Source organism: Dromaius novaehollandiae, chromosome 1 (assembly GCF_036370855.1).
Source record: "Dromaius novaehollandiae isolate bDroNov1 chromosome 1, bDroNov1.hap1, whole genome shotgun sequence".
NCBI classification, from domain to species: domain Eukaryota; kingdom Metazoa; phylum Chordata; class Aves; order Casuariiformes; family Dromaiidae; genus Dromaius; species Dromaius novaehollandiae.
The window spans coordinates 18,755,721-18,781,162 of NC_088098.1; the positions used below are offsets into that span (position 1 = coordinate 18,755,721).

Here is a 25,442-nt window from a genome sequence, read left to right on the forward strand (position 1 = left end):
CATATGATCTGGCTCTCAAGCATGCGCCAAGCTAAGCCGTAAACCCAACTTTTATGCATGCGCATAACTACCATTGAAAATAGGAATTTTACTATTATCTTTAATTGGCAGGCGAAGCAGGAATTCACCCAGCACAGTAGCCTAGGGATATTTTGTGCCTTGGCCATCCCCATTTCCCCCACCCCAGCTGTAAAAACAGCTTGGGCCTATTGGCAAGTCATGTAACAGGAGAGAGACTCACCTCGTGCACAGCTCACACAGGTCCAAGAGATGTTACAGACACCTTGACATCCCTGACCCTGAGTGTCACCATGGCGTTCAGCAATAGGAGTGAAACTGAACTTAAATATACATACAAACATCCTCCCTTATAGAGCAGACTTCTACATCTGTCCATGTTGTAGATGTCTTTACAAAGTCATCCCTTAATTTTATGAAATTAATCAGATCCCTCTCCATCCCTAATCACATTCTTTTGTAGTACTTTTCTCATTTGGTTGGTATCTGAAATTAGGTGGCAAGATCTCTGGGAAGGAACCCTTTCCACTGCATGTGTGGCCTGGCATTATATACACATTTCTGAGTGACGTAAGATATATAAGAAAAGGTATTCGGTCTCTTAATTATTTAGATGTTTCTCTCTGTGACTGTCTCACAGCTAACAAAAAAACTTGATTGATCCAAAAAACAGAATCAACTCTGTTATTCCAAATAATGAGCGACTGGAAAATCTCATCTGATGGAGAAAAAAAAGCAAAAGAAAAAAAAAGAAAGCAACTGCTAATATATTTTGGGGTTACCTTGCAGAAGTGCTTGCTAGGCTCTGGATGGAAGCAGCTTGGACTTCATAGGCCTAGGTACCGGAAATGGAATTTCTCAACCCGACATGCTTTGGAAGCAGCACAGCTGCATGCTTATGGCCCTGCACACAAGCTAAAGAGCACGTTTATATCCAGCGGCAGTAATCTGGCAGGCGCTACCTGTTCCTGCACTGCCCTGCAAGAGAGGCCTTGGCAATGCCTGCACAGGGGCTGCCGCTGCCCTGGCCGCCTGCATGGCAGTCCTGCCTCCAGCCTGGCGATGGCCCTCATGCCAGCTCTCGGCCACCACCGGGCTCCAGTTGCACCTGAAATCAGGCTTGCAGACTTACAGAATGAGAGATCTGCTTTTGAGAGCTCCCCTGGAGGCACTAATAGACAGAATAGACATAATGAGGGGTGGTGAGACTAAGATGATCTTGTAGGAGCTAATACCTCCCCTAACAAACCTTGCCTCTGCAGGAACTTTCTTAGAAATAAATAATTGTGCATCTCTGAGTCATGGTTTCTTACTGGGGTTTCTCAGAGGGTAAATCATTAATGAACCACCACACAGAGAGCTGTACCTTACAGTTTCTTCTAGCCTCGGATATGTCTCAAGGGAAGTTAACTATCTTTGAATTCCTTGCTTTTGGCGAGCAAAATAATTTTTCTTTGTGTGAGTGCACTGGTATATTTGGAGGCTGATGGCTTGACCACTCTGGAGACTTAAGGCCTCAGTGCACTGGAAAGGAGCAGCACGAGTTACTGCTCTGCACTGTCTGGCAAAGTGCTTCAGCCGAGAACCTGCAGGATTCAAAGGCAGAAGGGGAAGAAACTCCCCGATTTTAGAGGTCCGTGCAGACTGTCAGAGGGATCACACAGTGGCTACCCTTCTACACTGCTTCTGTTTCTTCTTGTTTTACTGTTTCCTTGTTTTGACTAAAGTACTCCCAGGAAAATGACAAGACTTTATGTATTTGTCATAAATTATGAAGCATGATGATTCTAAAGGCCCTTGACACTGCTGAAGAATTATCACTGTCTCTGAGAACAAAAAAACCCCAAATATCTTTGCTTGCTATCTATCATTGCTTTTGGTTTAAGGCTGGAGCCGAAGCTGTAGCATTATCCATAATTCCAGTCAGTCATTTTTATTAGTCAACGTCTGTCAGAAAAGAGGATCATTTGGGGGAGCTTCTGGTTCTGGTCTCTTTTGACAGTCACTGGATTCAAGATGTTAGCTGAGTCAAATTGCTTAGCCTGTACTAGTTTCAGGATCATCATTTACTAAGGAATTTATCAATTTGACACTTTTTTCCCCTACATTCACCAGTCACTTTTAAGCATGGGAAAGATTTTGGCTATATTTCTGTGTTGACTTAATTATTTTGATATTCTTCATGAGAGGATGCCACCTGGAAACTCAGTCTGACAGCAAGCCTCATCATTTATCATTTTTAGCAAGAGTCTTGTAGAGCTGTTATTAAAAAGGCACATGCAAATCGCTATTGCTTGGAAAGTGCTTCAGGTCAGTCATATGCTGACTCCTTGGCAAAACTGTGAGCTACAGCACCCAGTGTTGCTATACCATGGTTTCTCCTTTCTTGCTAACACTTAGCTGCTCATCGACATAGTGTGGAAAAAACTGTCATGCAGTTATGCACACAGCTTGCTTTTAGGAACACAGTAATCTGTGATTTACTGTTATCACACCAACTAAACATTTTAATTCAAATTATGTAATCACTGAAAGGGCTGCAGTATTTCTAATAGTAGTGATTTCTATGCACACGTTGCGTGAATAAAGACTGCATAACATAAAAAAATATATATGGTTGAACAAACTATCAAAAGAATTGCAGATGTCCAGTCAAAATTTAAGACCTCAAGTTTAGAGGAACTTCTGTCTCCAAGTCTGGATTCCAGCTAATTCTCTTTGAAACTTTTGAAGAAAGCTGTGTGGTTGTTCCATTAGCCACAGGCTGTATTTATTGTTCCTGGATATGAGAAACGGTCACCTGCTGATGGACCCTGATAACATGAATAGTTGTTGGAGACTACCTCCCTGCCCACCTCTGTTTCGCTTCCTTTGACTGTTACCAGGGAGACAGACAGAGATTAACCAGGAGCCACTCATCAGACCTTATAAGAAATGGGACTGAAATTTTCTTCAAAGAAACTAGGAGTTTGAGAGCAAACTAGCAGAGCTAGGGATTTTTTTTTAATCTAAACATTTGTTGCAATATTCAGCTGCAGTCATTTTTATCTAAAGTGTAATTGCAAAAATGCAAAACTCTTAGACAAGAATCAAAACTTGTAACTATACATTCAGAGTCCTAAAAGGGGGCTTCAGACGGACAGTTGTTGCTGTGATGACAGCTTTGCTGGATCAACATGCTTACTCTGTGGGGCATCATTTATAATTTTTTCCTTTATTTTATTAAAAACCAATTGGGCCATGTATGGCATCTGCAAAACAACAAAGGGAGAGTCATGGATGGTTTTGAAAAATGCCTCTTTAATTTACTCATCACAATGGCTTTTGCATTGCTTCAATTTTTGAAAAACAAGTACAATTTTTTCTTAAAAATCCTTGTAGATCTTTAATGCAAATAGTTAAAGGCTCACTGCCCTGGCATGCTAAGATTTATCCTTATTACTGTTAATTGATTAATTGAGAGGAAATTTTGCTTAATAGCGAAAGAGAAAGTTTAGGCTTTGGGTGACCCAAATTTAGTTTCTTATCCTGCCACAGGCTTCCTGTATAACCTTTAACCCTGCTGTATTTTACTCTGTCACATGCAGAATTAGGATAATAGTACTTCCTTATTTGAGAGGGATGTAGGAAGTTAAGTGCATTAGAATATGAAGTGTTCAGATACTACAAAAGTGGGGAGGAGGCATATAAATACCTACGCATATTCCAACAATACTCCTCAGAGGCACAAGTGTGCTGAATACTACACAAAACCTGGGTAAGTGCATTTCCTAAGTACACCAGATAAGTCAGTGATGGAAAGATTAGGTGACTTGTTAATCAGCTGCAGCAAAAGCATAGCTTTGTTATTCGAATGCAGTAGGATATTCATTGACCCATTCAGCTTTCAGGTCTCTGCTCCAGCAGTATTTTGCTCATAGCTTAGTGGGACAAGTCACGTAAAGAAATTTTAGCATAAGAACTCAGATGCTGTGCTGACCTACAGACTACCAGCACATGCTCAAAACTATACTAAGCAACATCCATTGTGCTACAACATAAGATCTTATGATAAAGACAGTATTGGTTAAATGCTGCATTTGCTTTCAATGACATTCGCTTTCTAGGTGACAGGAAGGAGAAGAGAAACACTGGGAAGATTATCATCAAGAAAGTGGAATTTCCGATATTCAATCGTAAACAGTGTGGCAGACTCAACATTTTTGTTATTTTTGCTACAGTCTTAAGGTCTTGGAAGCAAATTCAAGATTATGGCTTTCAGGTAGGAGCAAAATACTCTCTGTCTGAATTTAGGTTTTTACACTATTGATCATGTACGACATAAACACCTTTACATGAAGTCAGTAGTAATAGTCACTCTTCTTTTTTTTCCCTGAGGTAAAAAATTAACCTTTTTTTGTTATTGGTTTGCTGCTTTGGCTAATTTTGCCTATGTATCCGTTTAATTTTTAATTAGTTTTACTGGGTTTCAATCTAGTTTTGCTTGATTTCTCTTTGTGGATGAAGGGCCATTTGGCAGATGGAGTTTTACGTATTTTGGATGTAATCCTGCTATGCAGAAAAGCTCTTGTTTTTTAAACTTGAGAAACAATTTTTATAGTCTTCTAGGGCTGATTCTGGTTTTTCCTTGTCTATCATAGAAATTTATTTCATAGTTGAGTCCCCTCCCATGCATAGTTTTTAGTAAGCAACTACGAATAAAATAAAAAGCTGTGTTAAAAGGAGAGTGTGTTGAATCATTTCCAAACTTCTGTGAAAAAAATTAGTCAAAGTAGTTTTGAGAGTGCTTCATAAGAACACAAGGAAACAACTGTTTTGACTACAAATAAACAGCAAGTACATGCCAACTATTTGTAGTCCATTGAGAAAGTAAACAGGGTCATCTTGTCTATTCGCAATACTTTCTTTGTCTATGGCCTGTAGCCAGCTACTGATTATCGCGATAAGACAAAACCACATTAAGTCTTGAAAATTATGTCTGGCTTCTGGCTGTTACTGGAGATAGCTCTATCAGTTAAGCAAGTAAAACTCCGGGTGAGTGCTCAGCTGACTCCAGCAGGCCTGCAGCCGACCCCCTTTCAAGTGACTTGACAGAATTTTGAATCTACCATCTATGTGTTCCAGCCACCCGGAGGAAAGACTATCAGAAGTTGATGTTATAATGCCAAATATATATATATATGGCAGGCCAAATCCACTTCTTGTTAATGTTATTAAAATCAGTGGGCCTTGAGCATCCATTTAAAAGTCAAACTTTAGCCTAAGTGCTTTGCTGAATAAGGGAAACTTAAATAATGTCTGGAAGGTTTCTCAAATAACTCAGTGTGCTTAAAATATATGAATTGAGATATTATAGTCAAATCCTGTCTAAACAAAATTCCCTCTGACATTAGCAAGAATCTTCTTGAATAAAAGGTAGTCTCTTTCTGTGATTTGAAAATATATTTGAATGTAAATAATCATAACAGTGTTTCCCTTGCAAATGGTTTTAGTAAACAGAGGTTAAAAAAAAATGTCAAAAAATGGTTAAATTTACACACTGGACATGAATATTAGAGTAGTGTGTGTTGTTGGACTCCTGTTTTTTTTTTTTTTTGGTTATAAATCTGTCTCCAAACCATGACCTATTATTTTTAAGAGTGTAGATTTACATTTGAAGATTCCATAAAGAAAAAAGTTTTTTTGGATAAATCCTAGCCTTTACTTTTAAATTTCTATGTGAGAGTATTCTTGGATAGAAATTTTTTTCTAAAAGAATTTCCAAAATTTTGCATTCAAATACACACATGTATATTAAACTTAACAAATAGCTGTGTCCTGAACTCAAGTGTGCATACAGAGTCAGTTTAAAAAAAAATAGCTTGGGACTCACAGGAAAAAAAATATTTATAGTTGGGGCAAACCCTTAAGGGAGGATCTCTGCTTCAAAAATGAGTGTACCCATTCTTAGGAGGACAGTATATATGTTTTACCTCACTGCTATGCAAATATTCAATTGGAATGGTTCTTTTTTTGTGTTATTTGAGTTCTGTGCCAGAAGGGTAAGACTTGCTGAAGGCTGGAATATTCTTATTTTCACTCTGCTTTAGATATTCTCTAATGCAGCTCATTACTCTGCCAAAAAACACATTTGCTATTACAACGATCACTAATCTGCTTTCCTTCAGTATTTCTCATGCAACTCTCAAGGAACTCGAAACATTTTACAAGTTTCAATTAACTAAGCCAGAGGCCTTTTGTGTAACCCATTTTGATTACAAATGCAGAGCCAAATCACACCTCTCTGTGACATGGGAAGAACAACATCTTGGGTGCAGGCCTTCAGCTCTATAGCTTAATCCAGATACACCAACCCTTCAGTCAGGTATTCTTAGTTCCATCATAACGTGAGCCGATTCAGATGTTTAATCGAATCCTCCAAAGAAGACTTTGTGCTAGCTTCCTTATTAATTTCTGTAGATTAATTTAGACAGACTACCTGCTCCAGCAAACAGCAGGGCATGTACTGATCCCAGGTGCCGTTCCACAGCATCGTCCGCTGCTGGGCTTGTCCAGCTGGGAAATGATTGTTCTTTTTTTTGTGGTTAGTTTTTTCTCAGCTTAGTGAAGTGAAACAGCTCTGTATGGACGAATTCAGAGGAACAGGTCACTGCAGCAGGTAGACGGCAGGACTGTGTCAGCCATCGGCTTGATCGTCTTGGGCTGCTGTGGAAGCAGAGGCCTGGATGTCAAGTGTGATAATGAATTAACAGGCACTATTTCTTTTTTTGTATCAAACCACTGTGATTTTCTCTATGTTGTCATATAGGTATGGGGTGGTATCCCTTTGGGTAGTCTGTAAGCCTTCTTGTTTCTCTGATTAGAAATCTGTTAGAACAGTTGTGTAAAAGTAAGTGGATTTCCATCTTGTACAATTACTAAACCTTTCTATTTACACCCTGATGGGCTCACATAATGCCTTCAGATAATGCTGGGATGTAGAGAATTAAACAGCAACAGCCCCTCAAAATCTGCAAAGCCTCGACAACTGCTCCTATAGAAAGTGCTTTCATTGCTGTAATGACTCCCAGAACAGTCTCGAGAGTTAAATCAACTGCTGACTCCCAATGGCTTCATTTTGTAGGACAGCCCCATTTGTAGTTATGACAGAATTTAAATTCTCTGCAAAGTGGGAGAATTCAATAAAAAACTGAAACAAACAGGGGCGAGCCTTCAAATAAAAAACAATAGAGACAACGAGCTTTGGAAAAGGTGGGGAAGGAAATAACCTTTCTCTTTCTGTTGGCCTCCAGGCTCGGGGAGTTCGGAGGGCAGCAGCGGCGTGTTCCTTCCTCTACGCCACGGCTTGCGTCATGCGCAGGGCCTCTGTTGAGATCAAAGACATTTGCTTTCTATTATCCTATCTGGAAGAGAAGTTGACTGATAAAGAAGTCTCCACCCTAATGATTAAACCCTATTTGGATTTAAATACCTGGATGAGACCCCTTCAGCCTGCAGGCAGGATTAGGAGGCCCATGACTCCAGTGCCCATTTGCTAATCTGGATGCAGAACACACTCTGCCTGTCTGCAAAATGTTGTGTCATTTGGCTTTCATAGTCGGTTACTGTCATCCCAGGGCATTTTTTTCTTCCAGTGGTGCCACTGGGAAATGAAATTGAGATGAATCCATACTAAATAGCTACATGACAGCAAGAGCTGAGCAAATAAATAAGGGAAGATTATGGAGCATTCATTTATAAACTGTTTAAAACTAAACAGTGCCTGAAATACTTTTTTAAACTAAGGTTTGCTTAGGATTATTTTATGAAGCTCAGGGAAGGAGATCTGAACAAGAGAAATAATTAACTTGAAGGTTTATTAGGAGAGGCCGATTTTTGCAAAAGGAGCCATTTTCATTCCCTGAATATTAAGGGTTTCATGCTGGTTGCAGTGACCGAAGATTGGTAACGGTAGCCATGGGAGGCTGTTTTCATTATGGAAACTACAGAGGAGTAAATAGTTTAGTGGGGAAGGTATTTCGAAGACTTCAGATTTCAGAGACAAAAGATTTGTGATTGTGGTTCTAGTTTCAGACCTGAAAAGAGCTTGTTTGCCTGAGAGTGTCTTGTTTTTTTCCCCAGTTATGTCAGTTTGTCTGATAAAAACTATTACCATGTCCCCTAGGCCTTGCGTTGCTTTATCTGTCTCTAGAACAACCTCACTGTTAAATGTACTAATGCAGAAGAGCTCTTTCACTGCAAAGGAGAAAAATACTTTTTTAGAAAATGTATCTAGAGAGTGTAACCTGAACACTTGGTTGTGTAGGTAAATGCTCTGAGTGGGTTTTTTTCTTTAATAATTTAAATTATTAAAGAAATTAATAGTCAGATTTTGCCATCCTGACTCACACTGAGTAGTATTTTTCTTCCTGACATCCTATGAAAATGGAATAGAACTACTGGATTTATTGACAGGCTGATCCTGTACTCAAGGAAGTCAATGGCAAAGTTTCCATAATCCATTCTGCCTACTTTCATATCTTCCTTTTTTTTTCCTTTCCAAGAACAAATTTCCAAGAGGAATGAAACATTTCTGGTTCAAACTTTTTATAACTAGTCATATTGACATTAACAATTATTGACAATTCTTGGAGGGGGTGAAAGAGATTTAATCTTCTTTAAACCTACTTCAATGATCACAAAGGATGTAGGAAGCAGCTGATGATGTCATGTGACCATATCTGAGAAGAATTTATTAACCCTAAGGGAAGCCACAGCCATCTTTTGGTATGAATTTGACACATTAAGGAAAGCCAGTCTTTGGGGGATAGCAATGTTGACGGCTTGCATGTCTGCTTGCTAAGCTCAGCTCAGCTCAGCTCTTCAGCCTTTCCTGACCATGTTCTCATGGGAAGCCGCCCTTATCCCACTGCTAAGATTTGAGGTTACAGTGCAGAATGAATTTACCATTTACATAAATAATTTATTCCTCAAACTACTTTAGCTAGTACTGCCAAACACTAGCTACGGAAAGCAATTCAAACCTGGAAGACATGCAGCAAGTTCATAATATTAATCATATCGAATCCAGGAGATCATAACCACTAAGTCAGTCATAAAGCATAAAAGGCAGTAAAATCAAAAGCAATTGAAAAAACAAAGGAAAAGTATTTAATATTTGGTTCAGAGACTTAAAATAGCAATACTGAATAGCTACAGTAATGAATGGATAAATGGGTATAGTGAGCTCTGATTTGTGGAGAGAATCTCTCTTGTTTTGGAGTCTCCAAATGGTCCTTGTTTACATATGGTCACAGTTTCACACTGTTCTGATAATTCAGCAACCTTAATTTAAAGCACTAACAAAGTGTTTTTAATGTAGATAAAGGAAGTGATATTTAAAGCCTGTAGTGTGACACGGAATTGGAAGTTTATTTTCATCCCTAGTGATTTAGCCTTCCTAGTCTCCTGGCATTTGGCACTCCATCTCAAAATTCACAGTATTCTCACATCTATGGTTTAACCTATCTGACAAGTCTGAATGTTTACTTAAAATATCAATCAACAATGCCTCGAACCTCCTATATAGTCTTTTCTTTGTTTTAAATGGTATCTGTGCTCTCTAGTAGTTGTTTTCCTTCCTATCTAATCATTATCTTTTGCACAAATGTATTATGTAGGAAAAACATTATTAGGGCAAATTATGTTGTTATGACCCTTACTATGGGCTTGGTCCAACACCTGTTAATAGGAAATGACAGACTCACAATGACTTCAGTTGATTTCCCAAGTAACAGGGAAAAATATGTATTATTTTCCTTTTATTTTGGGATATTGTAAAGTAATCTTTTCAGGTAGAACTTGACCATAATTTAATACAAACCACCTAAGACCCTGAAATCCACAGGCTTTCTGAAACTAGCAGATGCAAATTTTGGCCAAAGTTAACTGGCATTTTTATTTATGGATTTATTTAGGCCTGGACCAGGTAATGGTGTTAGCAATTGACAGAACAGACAATTGCGGTCCAGGACCTGGAAACATTCCCCGGCACAGTGAGTTCACTAGCACAGCCTGTCCAAAGCACAGTTCCCGCTGGCTCTGGCTGTGTGCAAGCACACACGCAAGTACTCACAGCTGCATCAGGTGCGGAGGGCTCCAGGTGACCAGCCAAAACATTAGGAAACAGTAAAAGGCAGCTTTGGCAGAGACAGGGGGAGGATTCAGTTCTACATGGGATCGTTTCAGGTACCATAACCATGAGACTATTCTTTAATGTCCTGCTCTCTGCCTTGTCTTATTCACCACATACTTACCAACTTCTGCAAGAGCTGGGAGGCAGGAACGATAATCCCTTCCAGTACAAAGTTACCCCATCACCCTCAATGAAAGTGATATCATATGAAGAAAAATCACATGAAGCCTACATGATAAAAAACATAGACAAGGAAAGTAAATTAAGATCACCTAGATAAACTGTGTTCACGCTAGTAATGATACAGACAGACTAGGACTACTGGGACTATGATAAACCCGTAAAATGAGTTTTGTTGTATTTAAGTTTTTGCCTGAAAATCCAGAATTAAAAAAAACTAGCTACCCCACCCACTGGAGATGCATTGCATTTAATTTAATCATTTAAACCTAATTAAAATTTGCCTGGTTTCATTATCTTGTCCTGCCAGTTTATAGTTCAACATACATTTTGGGGAATTCCCTGTGGTATTCTTCTGTCTCCCTTATCAATATGCAAATCTATTCTTAAGAAAGTGCCCTACTTTAGGACTAGCAGACATTCTGTAAACACCAGTCATGCCTTCTTTTTATTGAACATTTATACAACATGAATTTTCTGAATTAAAAAAGTGCTCCTTGGGATTCTCTAAGAGTTAAAATTGTAACTGAAAATATCTGGTTACTCCAGCCATTGTTCAGAATTCTTTCTGAATAGCAATTTTGATTCCTTATAACTGAACTGTATTTTAACATACTCCAGATCTTTAGAGGAGTTTGCTTTAGAGAAAGCCTTAGTTAATGTTTTTCTGATTTTACTTCTCAAGACATATTTTCTCTCCCTACAGTAGCACACTACTGTCTTTATAAAAAAGCAACTTCAAACTTGAATCAAAAACAAAAATGTAAGGAAATTCCTAGGAATAGCAAAATGGTTGGACACATGCTGAGTAGTACCATTCAGAGACAGTAACTCTGACACAAACCAATGGGGCTTTTAAAATACCAGAAAAAAGCTACTTTGGCCCAGCCCCACAGTGGACTAAATGCCCATGATCTCTGGAGCAGTATAATTTTACTGTTTTAATAATCAGTGAGTTTCTCATTAATATTAGACTGAATTGGATTAGTTGGCCATCTTTGCTTGTTACTGTATTAGTATCATGAGTCTCACTGACCTCTAAGTCCCATTATCTCAGGCCCCATCCAAACCCAGTAAGACATTTCCTGCTCTGCACAAGCATGTGTACCTCCAAAGAATGTTCCATAGCAAAAAATGGGAAATTCTCAAACAGAATCTGAGTAATTTCTTTCACTACACTTAATTTGGTTGCTTCACTGCTGTCCCTCACAAAAATAACAGTGCATTTAAAATACGTCAATAAAAGTCATAGGAGTTGCATGCCTAGATTACCCAAGCTTGGTTGGGAAATTCATCTCATCGCCTGCCCAACCAGTGATGAAACAGACTTTGGGTGAACGAGAAAACTCCACTATGGAAATGTAGCAAGGCTAAGCATAAGGGAACTCTGCCTGCACAGTAGTCTAACAGCAGACAAAAATAATGAATCCTTAAATTACTTGTCCCCATTTGCCTCCTTGCAGAGGGATGCTGTTCTTAGTAGTTAAATTTCATGCAATCATTCCCATGCATGACAGCTGCATATGGTTGCTAGATGGCAATTTAGTTTTCAGATCATTATGTTGCTATCCCAGAAAAATGCAAATCTTATGTGCAAAAGAGCTGCTCATTAACTGCTAGTCCATGAAATTTCAAAGGCTGTCTCTATGATGCAAGTCCTCCTTTTTTTAATTTTTCTCCAACCCGTGCTTCTTAATTCTTAAAAATACTTAGGAAGGGATTTTAAGTGTGGTAGTCCCTAGAATAGCTTCTGATAATATTTGACTTACACAACCTTACAGTGTACTCAGGAGACGGAGAATTAATCAACAGAGACAGCAGGTATCATAAGGCCCTGTTCTTTCCCTGTTACTTGCTAAACCTTTTCTGAAAGTGAGCCCCAAAAGCTATCCTTTCTGTTCTTGTTCTCCCTGACTCAGCATGTACAGGATCCTAGCAGTACTACTCAGCATTCAAATGATTAATACGAGAAAACTGATTTTAAAAATGTGCATTTTTTATGCCTATTTATTAGGCTTCAAACATGCACAGGCCACATGACAGCCTTGTGGGAGTATTTCATGCCAAGATCCAGTGAATGGTAACACCTAACAGCAGCTCTGACATAACAGTTCTGCGATAACCTTAGCTGGAGCAGACCAGAAACATCTGATGTTTGTATCTGAACAGCTGATCAGAAAGCAGGAAGCTCAAAGCATCCCACCCAGCTCATATGCTTATTAGTTCTGAAATGAATAAAGTGGATCTTTTAAATACATTTTGCAGGCCACACATTAGCACTCACCTCAGTGTTATCCAATAATAAAAAAAGAAAATAATCAAGAAGTCAAATCGTGAGCCACATCTGGCCATTTTCAAAAATTTCTCACCATTTTCAAAATTTAACAGGAATGATGACTCTTCTATGCAGTAGACACTGTAGTTTTTAATGGGACAATTTCTGCCCTAAAACAGTCAGGAGGCATACAGGTTTTCCAGGCTAAGGTCCCACGTATGCTGCTAGAACTCTATGAACTCTGACTTCCCTTTCCAACTCGGGGATCTATATGTCATAGGGGCTTGCTGATTCTCAGTCAGTCTCTAGCTCTTAAAATCATGCTGAGGAATGTGTGTTTAAGTATTGAAACGCTGTCCTTCAGAACAAAGCAGAGATGTCTGGTAAAATCCAAGATGCTCTAAGAGATAGATGGCAGCAGTACAATCAAGTCAGTTCCGTAGCTGACTTTCTCTTTTGGAGAAAGGTTAGGATTTGTGGTCTGACTGACTTCCGAAATAAACTACGTCAGCAGCTCATATTACATGAAATGTACCTACAATATTAGGTTTCATACTGTTTTGTTATACTGAAAATAATATTTTCAGGAATCATTACACGTTTGGGAATTCATATGGGGAAAATAAGACCACTATTGTGCAAAAAACAAAAACCCAACCTTTATTTTTCACAATACATTTCAAGTACATGCAGAACATATTTACATTTCTTCTTAAGGCAAACAGAAATTGGGTTCTTATTCCTGAGTTGCTTAGCACCAGTAGAAATAGCAAATAAAAACCTAGAAAATGTTGTCTCTCCCTTTGAAGCAGCAGCTGCCTCCCATGCAAAATAATTCTGCTTTCACCACATTTCTTTTAATGAGCTATTTATACTAATAATCTCTACTGCTGTTTCAAGCAGATTTTTTGTATTTCAATCTCTTCACAGAAACATCATGCTAAGATTGAACAAACTTTTTTTAGTGTTTGCTATTTTACCTTACAAACTGTTTACTGGCAAGACAGCATAGCAGTACTTTACTTAATCTGTCTTTGCTAGCACATACATCAAGGTCTTCTCTTCAGTTATTTTAAGAGTTTTGTATTCCCCAAATATCTAGAAAAACTAACATTATTTTCTTATGTCTCATGTGGGCTAGCTGCTTCTACAATTCTAAGTCACAACCAAGAGAAGCAGAAGTCCACCTCAGGCAATGGAGTTTTATATGGCTTGATTTCACTAAAGCTGAAGGGGCAAAAAGAGTTAAAAAGCCCATTGAAGTGTTGGATTTTAAGAAAAAATCTGAAAACCAGTTTTTCAATTAAAAAAATGCTCCAAGTCTGACTAGCTTTTGAGCCATTTGCATTATCTCAAGACTTTAGACATTTGCCAGAACCTAAGCTGCTGAAATTCCATTTAAAGTAAAAAGGAAACATTTTCAAAGAAATTTTGACGTTCTTTTACCTTCCTTGACTGGCTCTATCAAAAATTCCTAACTCCAATAGGCACTTTTCTCCCTTGACTTTTAGGAGGACTACAGGGCATGATCCTAAAAGAGAAAACATTAAGTAAAAAATAAAGTTTCTATTTAACATAATTGTGTAGCTCAAGCAGAAAGTCAATAGTGCAAAATTGGCTATGACTCTTCAGCATGCCTTCCTCAGTGACCTGCAGCGTGGAAAAATGTTTTGTTTCAAATTACATTCACTGCCTGCTCTCTCAGGCATTCCTGAAACAATCGTTTTTAATGGCTTGTCAAGTACACCAAAAGTTCAAGGTTTCTGTTACCATGTAGTCTCCCTCAGTGCCTGTCTCAGCTAATCAATGTCCATCACAAATAATTTTTAAACAAATACTGATATTTACAGTTGTTTAACTAAAGCACTCATTAAGAGAAACAGAACAACTGTGGCTTGATTAAGCTTCTGTTTTAAAATGCATATTAAAGCAAAAAACCAAGTAATTTCTTAGTTGTTTTTCAGAGACTTTTTCAAGTCGTCTTCTTCTGCTAAGATTGTATGTCTTCCTTCACAACTGTTTCACTCAGCAGCAACACACAACAGTATGTTGCATTGGGAATTACACATATCCAAATAGTTAAAATTACCTTTAACAAGGAGAAGCAATCCCACAAAAAAATCTGCATCCCACAAGTCTGCCAATTTCTTTTTCCTCTGAGAGATTATTATGAACTAAGCACCTAGGAAAATACAATAAATGAACCCAGATAATAAGAGGGACTTAAAAGTGCCTCACCAGTATCCCACAGGAACTCAAAAGGGAGTTGTCTACTGCTGGTAAGGCATCTCCCCACTGAGACTGAGATGCCCCCTTCTCCCCTGAGAAATTAAGATGAGTTCCAAAGGCTAAAAAAAGAAACAGTTATTATTCTGCACCTGGCATCACCTCTATACACTATGAACAAAACAACTTGCTGCAGGTCACAAGAATAGCTGCACTGTAGTATTTTTATTCTCATCTCATTTTCCATAACATGACCTGCATGCAACTTTATTTCTAATATCGGCACTGGTGATTCTCCAAACACTGTTCCCCTCTGAGAAGGTGCACTTTTTCAGTGATTGTTTCAATACTAAGATGCTAGAAAATTAGAAAATTTTAGAAAACCTTTTAGTTTCTCCCTGGAAATCCCTCATCCCTAGGCTGTTAAAAGAAACTGCACTGTATTCAGACTAAAATACTGTACACCCTGAAAGTGACTGTTTATCTAGTGACAGTTCACCTCGTGCATTTGGGAAATCTTGTCCTACTACACTGGTTACTTCATAAAAATCTGGGACACTGACACTTCTCTGCTTCTTGCCTCTTGCAAAAATCCATCAGAATTGGTTGGAGCTCAGATCTCCACTCATGTTGGACAAGGGAAACAGGCATTCATTCAGGCTGTCTTTCTGGTACCCGCTACACTAGCTGAGGTAGAAGAAGCTGATGAGCCTCTCCAGGCACCTTATCAAGGTAGAATAGTCCAGAGGAACTCACGCTAATACTTCTAGCATTTCAAATAGGTCACTGGCCTAACAGTACTCACTGTGCATCACTGACATAGTCTGTGTTTCAGCTTGTTCAGAGTGGTAACTTGCACTCTTTTGACCTCTGATTTGAAGAATTAGTTCTACCTGCTCTTTTGAAGATGACACAGTGTTATCACAATCTGAATTCCTTCATGCAGAAGGGAGATGTGGGTAGAAATAAGTTTCTGGATAGTTTTGAAATGCTATTCCCAAAGGCATCAACTTCCACAAGCAGAGTAAAAGACATTGCTCTTTCTTACAATGCAGATGAAACAGATTACATCCAATTTATTTATAAAAGTTTTATACACCTGAAATATCATAAACATTTACAACATTCCTGTTTTCTTCTGAGTTCTGAAAAGATCAAGTCACACTGCTGTCTCCTTTGACTCTGATGTTTGTGGTGGCTTAAAGTTCAGTATCTCTGTATACGTAATACCTGGAAAACAACAGAAGAAAAACAGTGCTACTGGTATATTGAGAAAAGCAGCTGCACAGACTTGAGCAAGTGGCAACTGCCAGCATGGTTAGGCTTTCATCTAGGTGAGGAAGAGAGAGACCTCTTCAGGCAAAAAAGGTAGAAAGCGTACAAAGAGTAAGGAAATCAAGGACCATTTTATCCTAAGTTACTACTTCAAATTTGAAGAAGCAGCCTGATACTGAAATGTTGTAGGTGCTTTCCAAGGGATGTGAGCCGTGGCTTTACAATACAGTGGGCATTATCTTCAACAAGACCTGCTGGGCACAGCAGAATTAAAAATCAAGTTCTCATTTAAAAGTCAAAATACAACCCTCCAAAGTCAGATAAAAACTGGATTCAGAGGTAGATCTCTGCTGAGACAGCATCTCTCAGTGACAGAAAACAGCTAACTTAAGCCAGCAGTTTAAGCAGCTGTTCCCTGCTGTACACTGAAACGAACATGTTATAGAAGTGATTTCTTTCCTACATTGCAGCAGATGGGAGGAAAGACACACAGAGAAGTAGAGGAGAGAAGCCACTGTTAGAAGGAAGAGAAGAAAACCTTTGGGGATGGCTCTAGAAAGATCTGATGAGAGGAACACTGGTTTGTCAACAGTGTTTCTCAGTCTTACTGCTGTCTACTTACTCCTTTACGAGTTATTTGGGTGACCTTTCTATCTGTTCCTTTTTAAAACCATCACAAAACTGAACTCACGCTTCCATTCATCCAGTGGAAGATCCACGTTATCAAACGTGTCATCATATTTCTCAGCTTCAATTTCTTCCTCAGGATCATGAATAGGTTCAAAGTAAGGATGCATCAAAGCCTCAGCTGCTGTGACTCTTTTCTCTGCATCTAGCACCAGCATCCTCTCCAAAAGGTTTACAGCTATTCAACAACAACAAAAAAAAACATTGCATTCAAATCATACCACTGATTTCAGCTTGTACACAGTAATGTTGCCTTGGGGCTATTTTAAATAAATAGAGTTACAAAACAGAATCACTGGGTGTTTGTTCCATAGCCACTAGGGCCCATCTGCACCACACAATACAGTGTTGTGAACAAAACTGGGACACATAAAAAGCCTGATGCAAAGCAGAGATGCTCTGCTGCTTCCAAAAGCAATACAGCCACATCACCTCAGCTGGCAACTCTTCAACTTTTGGCTCCAGAACCACTGCATTTAGGGTTGCACAGGTGTCTCTGCAAACTGCCGCCACTGTGTTGTAGTTCTAGGGTATATGATGACTTGACAGCAGCAGAATGAACAGATGGGTGAAGAACTAATGAGGATTACTCTGCATGTGACCAAACCCAAGCCCTCAGCCCCAGCAGTACACTTTGAGCCACACTACAGCTCTCCATGATTAGAATCTCAGCACAGACTTTATCTGCTATGTATTCTGGACCTCAGATGAAACACTAAAAATCTATGAAAATCTTGTATATTCCTCTCCAATGGATTTTGCATCAGGTACTATGTGAGACTATCAGAATGGGTGAGTGTAAGCAGACAAGATGACTGATTTGTTTATTCTCCCATTTTCTATTATGTTCCTGTAGGAATGTTCCTGGGTCAGATGGAACACTCTGAAAGGGGAGAGACAGCAGCATGCAACAGGGAGGTGTAACTCTCGCCTGTTACATCTCTTCCAGAGCATGAGCAGTTGTTCTCTATGAAAGGAACAGCCTAACTAATTTCCAACTAAATGGAAATGTGTGGAGTTTGCTGTAGCTCAAAAGGTCAGTGAGTTAACTGAGCAGTCAGATAAGAGTTGCTTATTGATCCTACTGATTTCCATTGTAACTGACCTTATTATTTTAACTTCTTAAATAGAGAAGACTCAATTATCCTAATTTATATTTTAATAAAACCTAGCTTTTTGAGTGCTCAGGTTACTGGAGAACAGATAAGGTTTGGTCAGATCCACCTCAAAGCTCTGGCTGACTGTCACGTCACAGTTGTGCACACTTGGTATGCTCTTCTAGTTGTTTATATCTTTCAAATACAACCCAGTTCTTCTTAGGAATGCACAGATGTTTCTCAGAAAGTATTCATTCCATCACTGAAATGTCACCTATTTGCTTGCATGTCTGTTATGGATCAGAATCAGCTTTCAGAATTATATTTCAAATATAATATATAGAAAAATTTATTACAGCTATTTTGTTTCCCAGGACTCTTGAGAAAGCAGGTCCAGCAAAAACATCAAGCATAGGCTGAATCAGAGCCTAAAACACAAAACACTTCTTTTTCAACTCTTCTAAGAAACATCTGATTCCTGGCAGGGTATAAACTTGGCTAAGTTCAGACCTTAAAATCAAAGTTATGAATTATGGAAATCAAGAAGTAAAACAGCATGAGAACCATCGCATAACTGTCACGGTTATCACATGACTGATGTTACTGCTGCTGCCTCCAATACAAACACAAGAACGATAAAATTTGTACACATCCACACAAACTTTCTTACCCAAAGGATTCGCATACTTCAAGATGGATGCAAAATCTTTTTTCTGAACTTTTGGGAGGCTTTTGATATAGTTTTTTGCCTTAAAAGAAACATGAATTTTGAATTAGAAATTTGAGTTGTTTGTAATGTGACAACATTAACTTTATGCTTAATAAACAACTTTTAATGATGCTTTGATACCACATTGTACAAATGGATTTGTTAATTTTTTTCCTATAAATGCTGATTATATTCATATTCTTGCTGAGAAGAACTTTTTAAATCAAGCCTTATGATTGTGATTAAGAAATGACATATAAAGCTGAAATTATCAGTGCTCAATATTTAATATATTAATTAGAATCAATGTGTAGGCATCATTTGAAAGAATAAAAGCCATACTTTTATTTAAAAGACAGACTTCTAAAGATTCCTGTAAAGTAATTTGTTAGTATTTAAATTGTACAGCTAGTCTAATGATTAATTTTAAGTGCTTTATAGTAGGGGTTTAAGGACTCCAGAAAGATGAAGTCAGAGACATCTGCAGAACAAGTGAGTTTTCTGAATAGGTTCATATTTTCAGTATAATTCCAGTAAGGTAGTAATACAGCTAATGCCTAGCTGTTTATATGCTACACACTGGGAACTTTAAAGTATTTAAATTTATAGATTTGTCAGGTGTTCTAATCATTTTCTGGCTCCCCTTAATCTCCTATAGTTATTTTGGGTGCCCAAAGCACTTCAAGGTAGATATGCACCATCAGTGGTCATTTCAATATATATTATTTCAGTCAGTCTGAAAACTGAGTGTGGCTTAAGTAAAATTAAGACTCATATAACAAACTGACAAAGCAGAATACTCACATCTTGACTCTGCAGTTTTTGAACAAAATCTTGAGTTGGCGTGCCCGTTATTTTCATTATTTCTGTGAGTTGGTCCAGATCTGAATACCAGAAATAAGGAACAAAGTCCTTCACCATAGCAAAATTAAACACCTTACAAAAAGTGCGTGTTTCTTGGCAATTGGAGAATAAAGCAGAAATCAGAACAAAAAAACTGCAAATAAGATTAATAAAAGATGAGGTGAAAGTTCTCCATTTCTCTTGCAAAGGCGAAGACACTGAAAGCACCTGAAATAAAATAACTTGGGAACACACAACTGAATCATCTGCAAACTCCTCTAATATTTTTGGTCAAAATTGGTCCACAAGTTATTAAGTTTCCATATGTTCCATGACAGATAGGTAGAAGAGATCCTGGGAGGAGGAGAGACCCTCATTAACATTCCCATGGAGGAAAAGGTTGTATTACAAATTCAATAACCATCCATTTTGTTTGATGTTGTGCCTGGACAAGCAACACAGACCATATCCATTGCCCTGGTCTATCCAATACTAAGGTGACTAAGTAAGAGCAGCCAGAGCTACTGTAGAGGCAGGAAAAGTCATAGGGAACACCAGGTGGTAGGGGAAACAGAATAAAAATCAGAGGAAACCAGTCTTTGTTAATTCTTCTCCACACTGAGCAACCTAAGAAAAAATCTTCCTCCTCATTTCCCACCTGCTTTGCTTAATTCCACATGCTGAGATGCTGGAAACATAGTACTTGCGACAAGGCATCAGAACAATCCCTCGTCTTCTGTGTCCCAAAACAGTACAGATTAATCACTAACAATATTAGCTGTTTCAAAGAAGAACCACCATATTTACAGGGGGGCTAATGCTGTAAAGAACAGCTTTGCATCTCATTTGCTACTCTGATCACCCGGACTTAAGGCACATACAAATTCCACAGACCTCTGCAGAAAAAGGAAATGGTGGGTAATGCTGATCAAACAAACAAACAAACAAGAAATCCCAGACCAAGTTTGTAGGATAACGTATTCATAAAACTAAAAGAAAAAAAAAAATCACTAAAAACAGTTATTTTTTCCCTCATCTACTCATAGCTGAATTCGTAGCTGTATTGCCCTGAAAACGGGTAATACTGATCCATATATCTGAAGGCAGCAGGGACAACTATACTAGGATAATTTCCTTTATAACACTGGACATAGAATTTCAGCAATAATTCTGAACTATCCAAAATCGAATACAACTAAATACTAGCTTTTATACTCTTACATTTACAGTGCAACTTGAAAATTACAACTCATTCATTTCTTATTTATGCACTAGAATTTTCAGGGTTAGCATTAGCTGAGAAATGCTATTTGTTAGTCAACTGTTGTCCTTTAGCATGTGTTTTACTATTTTCTTGTTAAAAAGTGACGCATACTTAAACTCTGTAGAGCTGAAATAATCTGATGTATTCTCCTTTTCTGTAGCCCCGTCATTTTTTTTGTAAATACAATCTTCTCTTATTATGTTTTTCCTCACAGACAAGAGAATAATAAGATCCATGCAAAGAAGTCCTAACCTTACAACTAAGTACTTAAATACAGAGCACATTTATAAAAAATTTAAACAAGTATTTGCAGGGTCAGCACTTTATTGACTGGAACTCCACAAGGGGAAAAGCAGTGCAAAATGATTAGGTTGAGCTGTCAAACATGCAAAACATATAAACAAAAAAATTAGAAGTAAAAAAAATTCTTGCTGTCCTCTGTTAACACTGGGTAACTACCACAACTGTCTCCAACAAAGTATCACTTACATGTTTTAAGTGTGGCTTGATCTTAACTATTTTCTTAATTCTTCAGCAATGAAATGACATGACAGTGTTTTCTGTAATTCTAAAATATCTTATTAGACTATAACAATATTTGATAAGTCTCAAAAACCATGAAATGCACCAGCATGTGCACAGAAGTCTGCATACCACACCATACTTCTCTGCACATGTTCTGGAGTTGGGGAACCTACTACTAAAAAAAGAAAAGAAAAAGAAAAAAAAAGCCTTTTCTGTGAACACTGAATCATTCACTTGATTCAAGACACAACTCAAAGATCAACTCTCTCTAGTGAAAAATGTTCAGTAATACCAATTTAAATTTTCAGATGTGTAAACTTGGTACAAGTATTAAATAACCAACAAATTAAAAAGGTGAAAATCAATTTACTATTACTTTCAATTTATACTCATCAGTTTCTGAATAGACTTACTACATTGCACAAGCACCTATCATCGTTTTCTTATCTTAGTGCCATAAATTTACTGAGGAAGGATACGATCGTTTCCTTTGAACAGAGGCCTCCCAGTTATCATCTCAGCCATTATACAGCCCACAGACCAGATGTCAACTGAAAAAAAAACCCAGTAACATTAAATTGCTGAATATTTGCCTATTTAGATACAGATAAAGTTTAATTTAAAATATATTTTAAAGAAGTGTAAAGTTTGCATTTATAGCCTTTTATAAAATGAGTGTGTGCCTTGCAGAGTATGATAAAAAGTATACATAAAACTGTTAGTTTTTTTTATTAGCAAACAAAAGATCATCTGATACTATGCAGAATCAGTTTCTCACTAACAAGCAGATGTATGTAGGAAGTAATTTTTCTATGCTTTCAAAACTTCCATGGTTATCTTGGTATTACTTGAATCCTCTTCTCCTGCCATATTTCTCTGTCACAGTTTGAGTAACAGTCTGCACATCTTGCAGAAAGATTACAGGCAGTGGAGAGCACAAGAATGTAGACCAGACTGTTACATCTGTATACATTTACACTGCTTTTTTCCAATAACCTCAGGACTTTCTGTTAGTCTCAGACAGTATACAAACAAAACCTCCCCCAAGCTATTACCTGCAATTTATCTACAAGGAATTTATTATTTCCACCTCCAGTTTCTTATTCATTTCAGAAACAAAGACTATGTATTGCCTGATTCAGTGAATGCTTCAGCTCAGTTAAGACTTTTCTGAAAAGATGCTAACCTGTTTGTGTATAATGCATCCAATTAAGTATGACCTCTGGGGCTCTGTACCATCTGGTGACCACGTAACCTGTCATCTCACTGTCTGTATGCCTTGCCAATCCAAAATCCAGAATCTGGAATGGAATCATAAAGAACATCCTGATCAGACAACCTATATACCTATTTCATATAGAATTTCCAAATATGGAAAATAAAAAAAGAGCAGTCTGCAGAGATTGGTTTATTACTGCATCTTTTGCTCATTAAAGTGTCTTGTTCTCATCAAAATCAAGGCAGAAGTAGCAAGGAACATTAGAATTATATTATATCATTATGGATATATAAATATATATAATATTTAGCAACACTAAAAGCTGGAACACTACCAGTAAAGAAAACAATAAATGCTTCCATTTTGGTTATAAAGATACAGGTCACATTCAACGCCAAAACTCCCTGACCATAGAATGACTATCATATCTTGTCAGGGCTGAAAGAAGAGCATCCATTCTAGGTGTTTATACGGTATCCATTGATCTGATATCCGAGGGGGCACAATTTTTAAGAACAGTGTTCTAATAATATTCTGAAATAAGGAGATACCATTATCTTCGTTTTATGAATAACTAATAAAAAGAAAAGCTTTCTCAAGGTCACATTGAAAATCTGCAGTAAGAGTAGGGAATTACCATTATTTTATTCCACTGAGTTCCAACCTGCTGCTTAATTACAGAACAATCCTCTGTAAGAAACTCAAGGTCAGTACAATTTTTCAAAGGATTATGTATAATTCAGCTTATTTCTGAACCTCAAAGATATTTATCTTCAGCTATTGTAAAGTCTACAGCATTAAGATTAAAAGGAAGTATTACAGTCTTTTGTCAGCTTCTACCGAATTGGCTAACGTTGCCCAGTTGTCCGAGCCTAGTTGTATGGACTATCAAAAGATATATTTGGCTAATAGTGAGGTCCACTCCTGGAATGACAGTTGGTTTGTAGTTTATCAGTAAATTCTTGATACTAACAGGACAAGAAGGGCCCTTGGGTGAGGAAAAATTATTCGAAATAAATCATCATCCACAGATACCCGAATACGTAGTTTTGCATGAACAGCCACTAGTTTCCATGTGTATCAGGTTTCATACATATATTTACAGAGCAGAAATTTTCACTAGAAGCACTTGTTTATCATGGTACCAAGGGTGATGGATTTGTAATGCTCTCAGTGTAATTAAACATTTAAAAATACTTAATTTTTTAACACACAGTTTCATCATTCCTTGGCACTAATAAAGAAGGAAAATTATATTTTTATTCATGGATCAAGAGTAGAAAATATAAATGTTATGGCTTATCTTCACTGACACATTTAAAACATCATTTCCATATCTCCCACATAGTTGCTGATTACCTAGCCATTTAAAAAAAGGGAATCAGATGCAAACAGAGAGATGTTGATTGAATCAAAATATTTGCAATAGCAAAATACACTTGTATATACAGCTTTCAAATTTATTATATACGTATTTTACATTATATCTTCCCGGTAGCATCAGAGAGGAGAGGGGAAGAAAAAAAAGGTTTTCATAACAGCTCAAGAGCCACATGTGATACCATTTTTTCTGACATAACTTTTTAGGACTTTTCCATACTAAGGTTTGTGAATTGGAGTTGGAGACACCTGAAGTATAATCTGGGTTTGTATTTTTGTAAAAGCAGAAAATGACAGCAAGAATGTTTTTGTGCTATGCATTAACTTTAGGATTTTTTTTCCATTAAAATATTCATTTAGTCTCGTAAGCAAATTTATCCTTTTAGTATCTGATGTTAGCATGGTACCACTTCAACAACGGTATTCACATAAAACTATTATTCTGATACTCTGCCTGATCTTCAACCTTTGAGCTAGAACTTCCAAGGCAATTTTTAGAGCAAATTTGACCAAAACCATTTTTATGACTTTGGAATAATGAAAGGGAGAGCAGATTTCCTTTGGCTCCTCACGGATGAGCTCTCCTTCTTGTCAGCAAACGTAATTTTCCTAACTTGCTTCAATAACCATAACAAAAATAACTTGTAACCTCAAGACTGCAAAAGGGGCAGGCCTTTCCCTTAAGGCACCCTCCAGTTGAGAGAGTCAGACCACAGAGTGAGAAAGTTCATCTGGAAAAATGAAATTGATTACTTATTAATTATTAATGCAGGGAACTGTTTCAACTTGCCTCCAGTCACATAGTTGCTCAAGCCGATGCAAGGGAAGCTGCTGAGTGCACAGACATGGGGAAAAAGGATAGAACAATCCCTGCCAAATATGATCTTGTGCCAGTGTAAACTCACTTAAAAAGCGCACTCTCTAACCTGGACTGCACACACATGGTGAAAGTGCAAGTGAAATCTGAATTATTCTGGTATAAGTGAGATCAGAGTTAAATTGTTACCCTGATTTTTTTATGCACAGCTCTCAACATGTTACAGGTTGCTTTCTGTTCAAAGACTGGAGTAGCATTTTAACAGCCAGTATTTCCTAATTAGAGGTTTGCATATTTCTTCTGTATATATCAGAAATTATTACAAAACCCTGGACTACAGAATTTGCTGACTGTTGAGATACATGAAAACTAGGGCTTAATGCTACATTTTCCCCTTGCCATTTCGCAAAAAGATGTTGTGATATAGAATTATTTGCCTCAGCTTATCTGAAAGTGTAAAAATATCCAAGGTAACAGAAAAATAAGTTGTGCTAAGTAAAGAAATACAGTGATCATATCATGAAAGAATGTCCCTGACTTGGGCTGCATCTCAGAATCTAATCCTGTAGCTCAGCAGTGGGGTGGGGGGTGAAATGTACGTGTGTAACTGGTTTTTCCAGATTCTCTTTTTTCTCCTATCGCACTGGGACCTACTCACAGTTTGGCAACATACTTCCAAAAGCCAGAAAGAGACAATGGCTTTTTGTTTTGAATAGGGAAATCCTAAAACAACAGGATCCTGAACATTCAGAC

At 37.7% G+C, this 25,442-nt stretch overlaps 1 protein-coding gene and 1 long non-coding RNA gene across 4 annotated transcripts in view; one reads left to right on the forward strand and one right to left on the reverse strand.

Moving 5' to 3' along the window:
- The first annotated feature begins 3,557 nt into the window (after window positions 1-3,557).
- Window positions 3,558-18,609, forward strand: LOC112990937 (uncharacterized). Of its 2 annotated transcripts, none has more exons than XR_003261189.2 (3): window positions 3,558-3,775; window positions 4,125-4,279; window positions 17,692-18,609. It is a non-coding gene; the product is annotated as an uncharacterized LOC112990937 (long non-coding RNA). The 2 variants fall into 2 exon arrangements; XR_010387691.1 differs by lacking the exon at window positions 17,692-18,609 and adding an exon at window positions 7,311-7,774.
- Window positions 13,282-25,442, reverse strand: part of MAPK12 (mitogen-activated protein kinase 12) — a 44,177-nt gene continuing 32,016 nt past the window's right edge. For both annotated transcript variants that reach the window (XM_026113039.2, XM_026113038.2), the window contains 6 exons: window positions 22,460-22,574; window positions 21,753-21,824; window positions 19,446-19,525; window positions 18,603-18,681; window positions 16,840-17,013; window positions 13,282-16,103 (listed from right to left, as the gene is read on the reverse strand). In XM_026113039.2, the coding sequence (XP_025968824.1) occupies window positions 16,033-16,103; window positions 16,840-17,013; window positions 18,603-18,681; window positions 19,446-19,525; window positions 21,753-21,824; window positions 22,460-22,574 (591 nt within the window). In that variant the 3' untranslated portion in view covers window positions 13,282-16,032. The remainder of the gene's footprint in view (window positions 16,104-16,839; window positions 17,014-18,602; window positions 18,682-19,445; window positions 19,526-21,752; window positions 21,825-22,459; window positions 22,575-25,442) is intronic.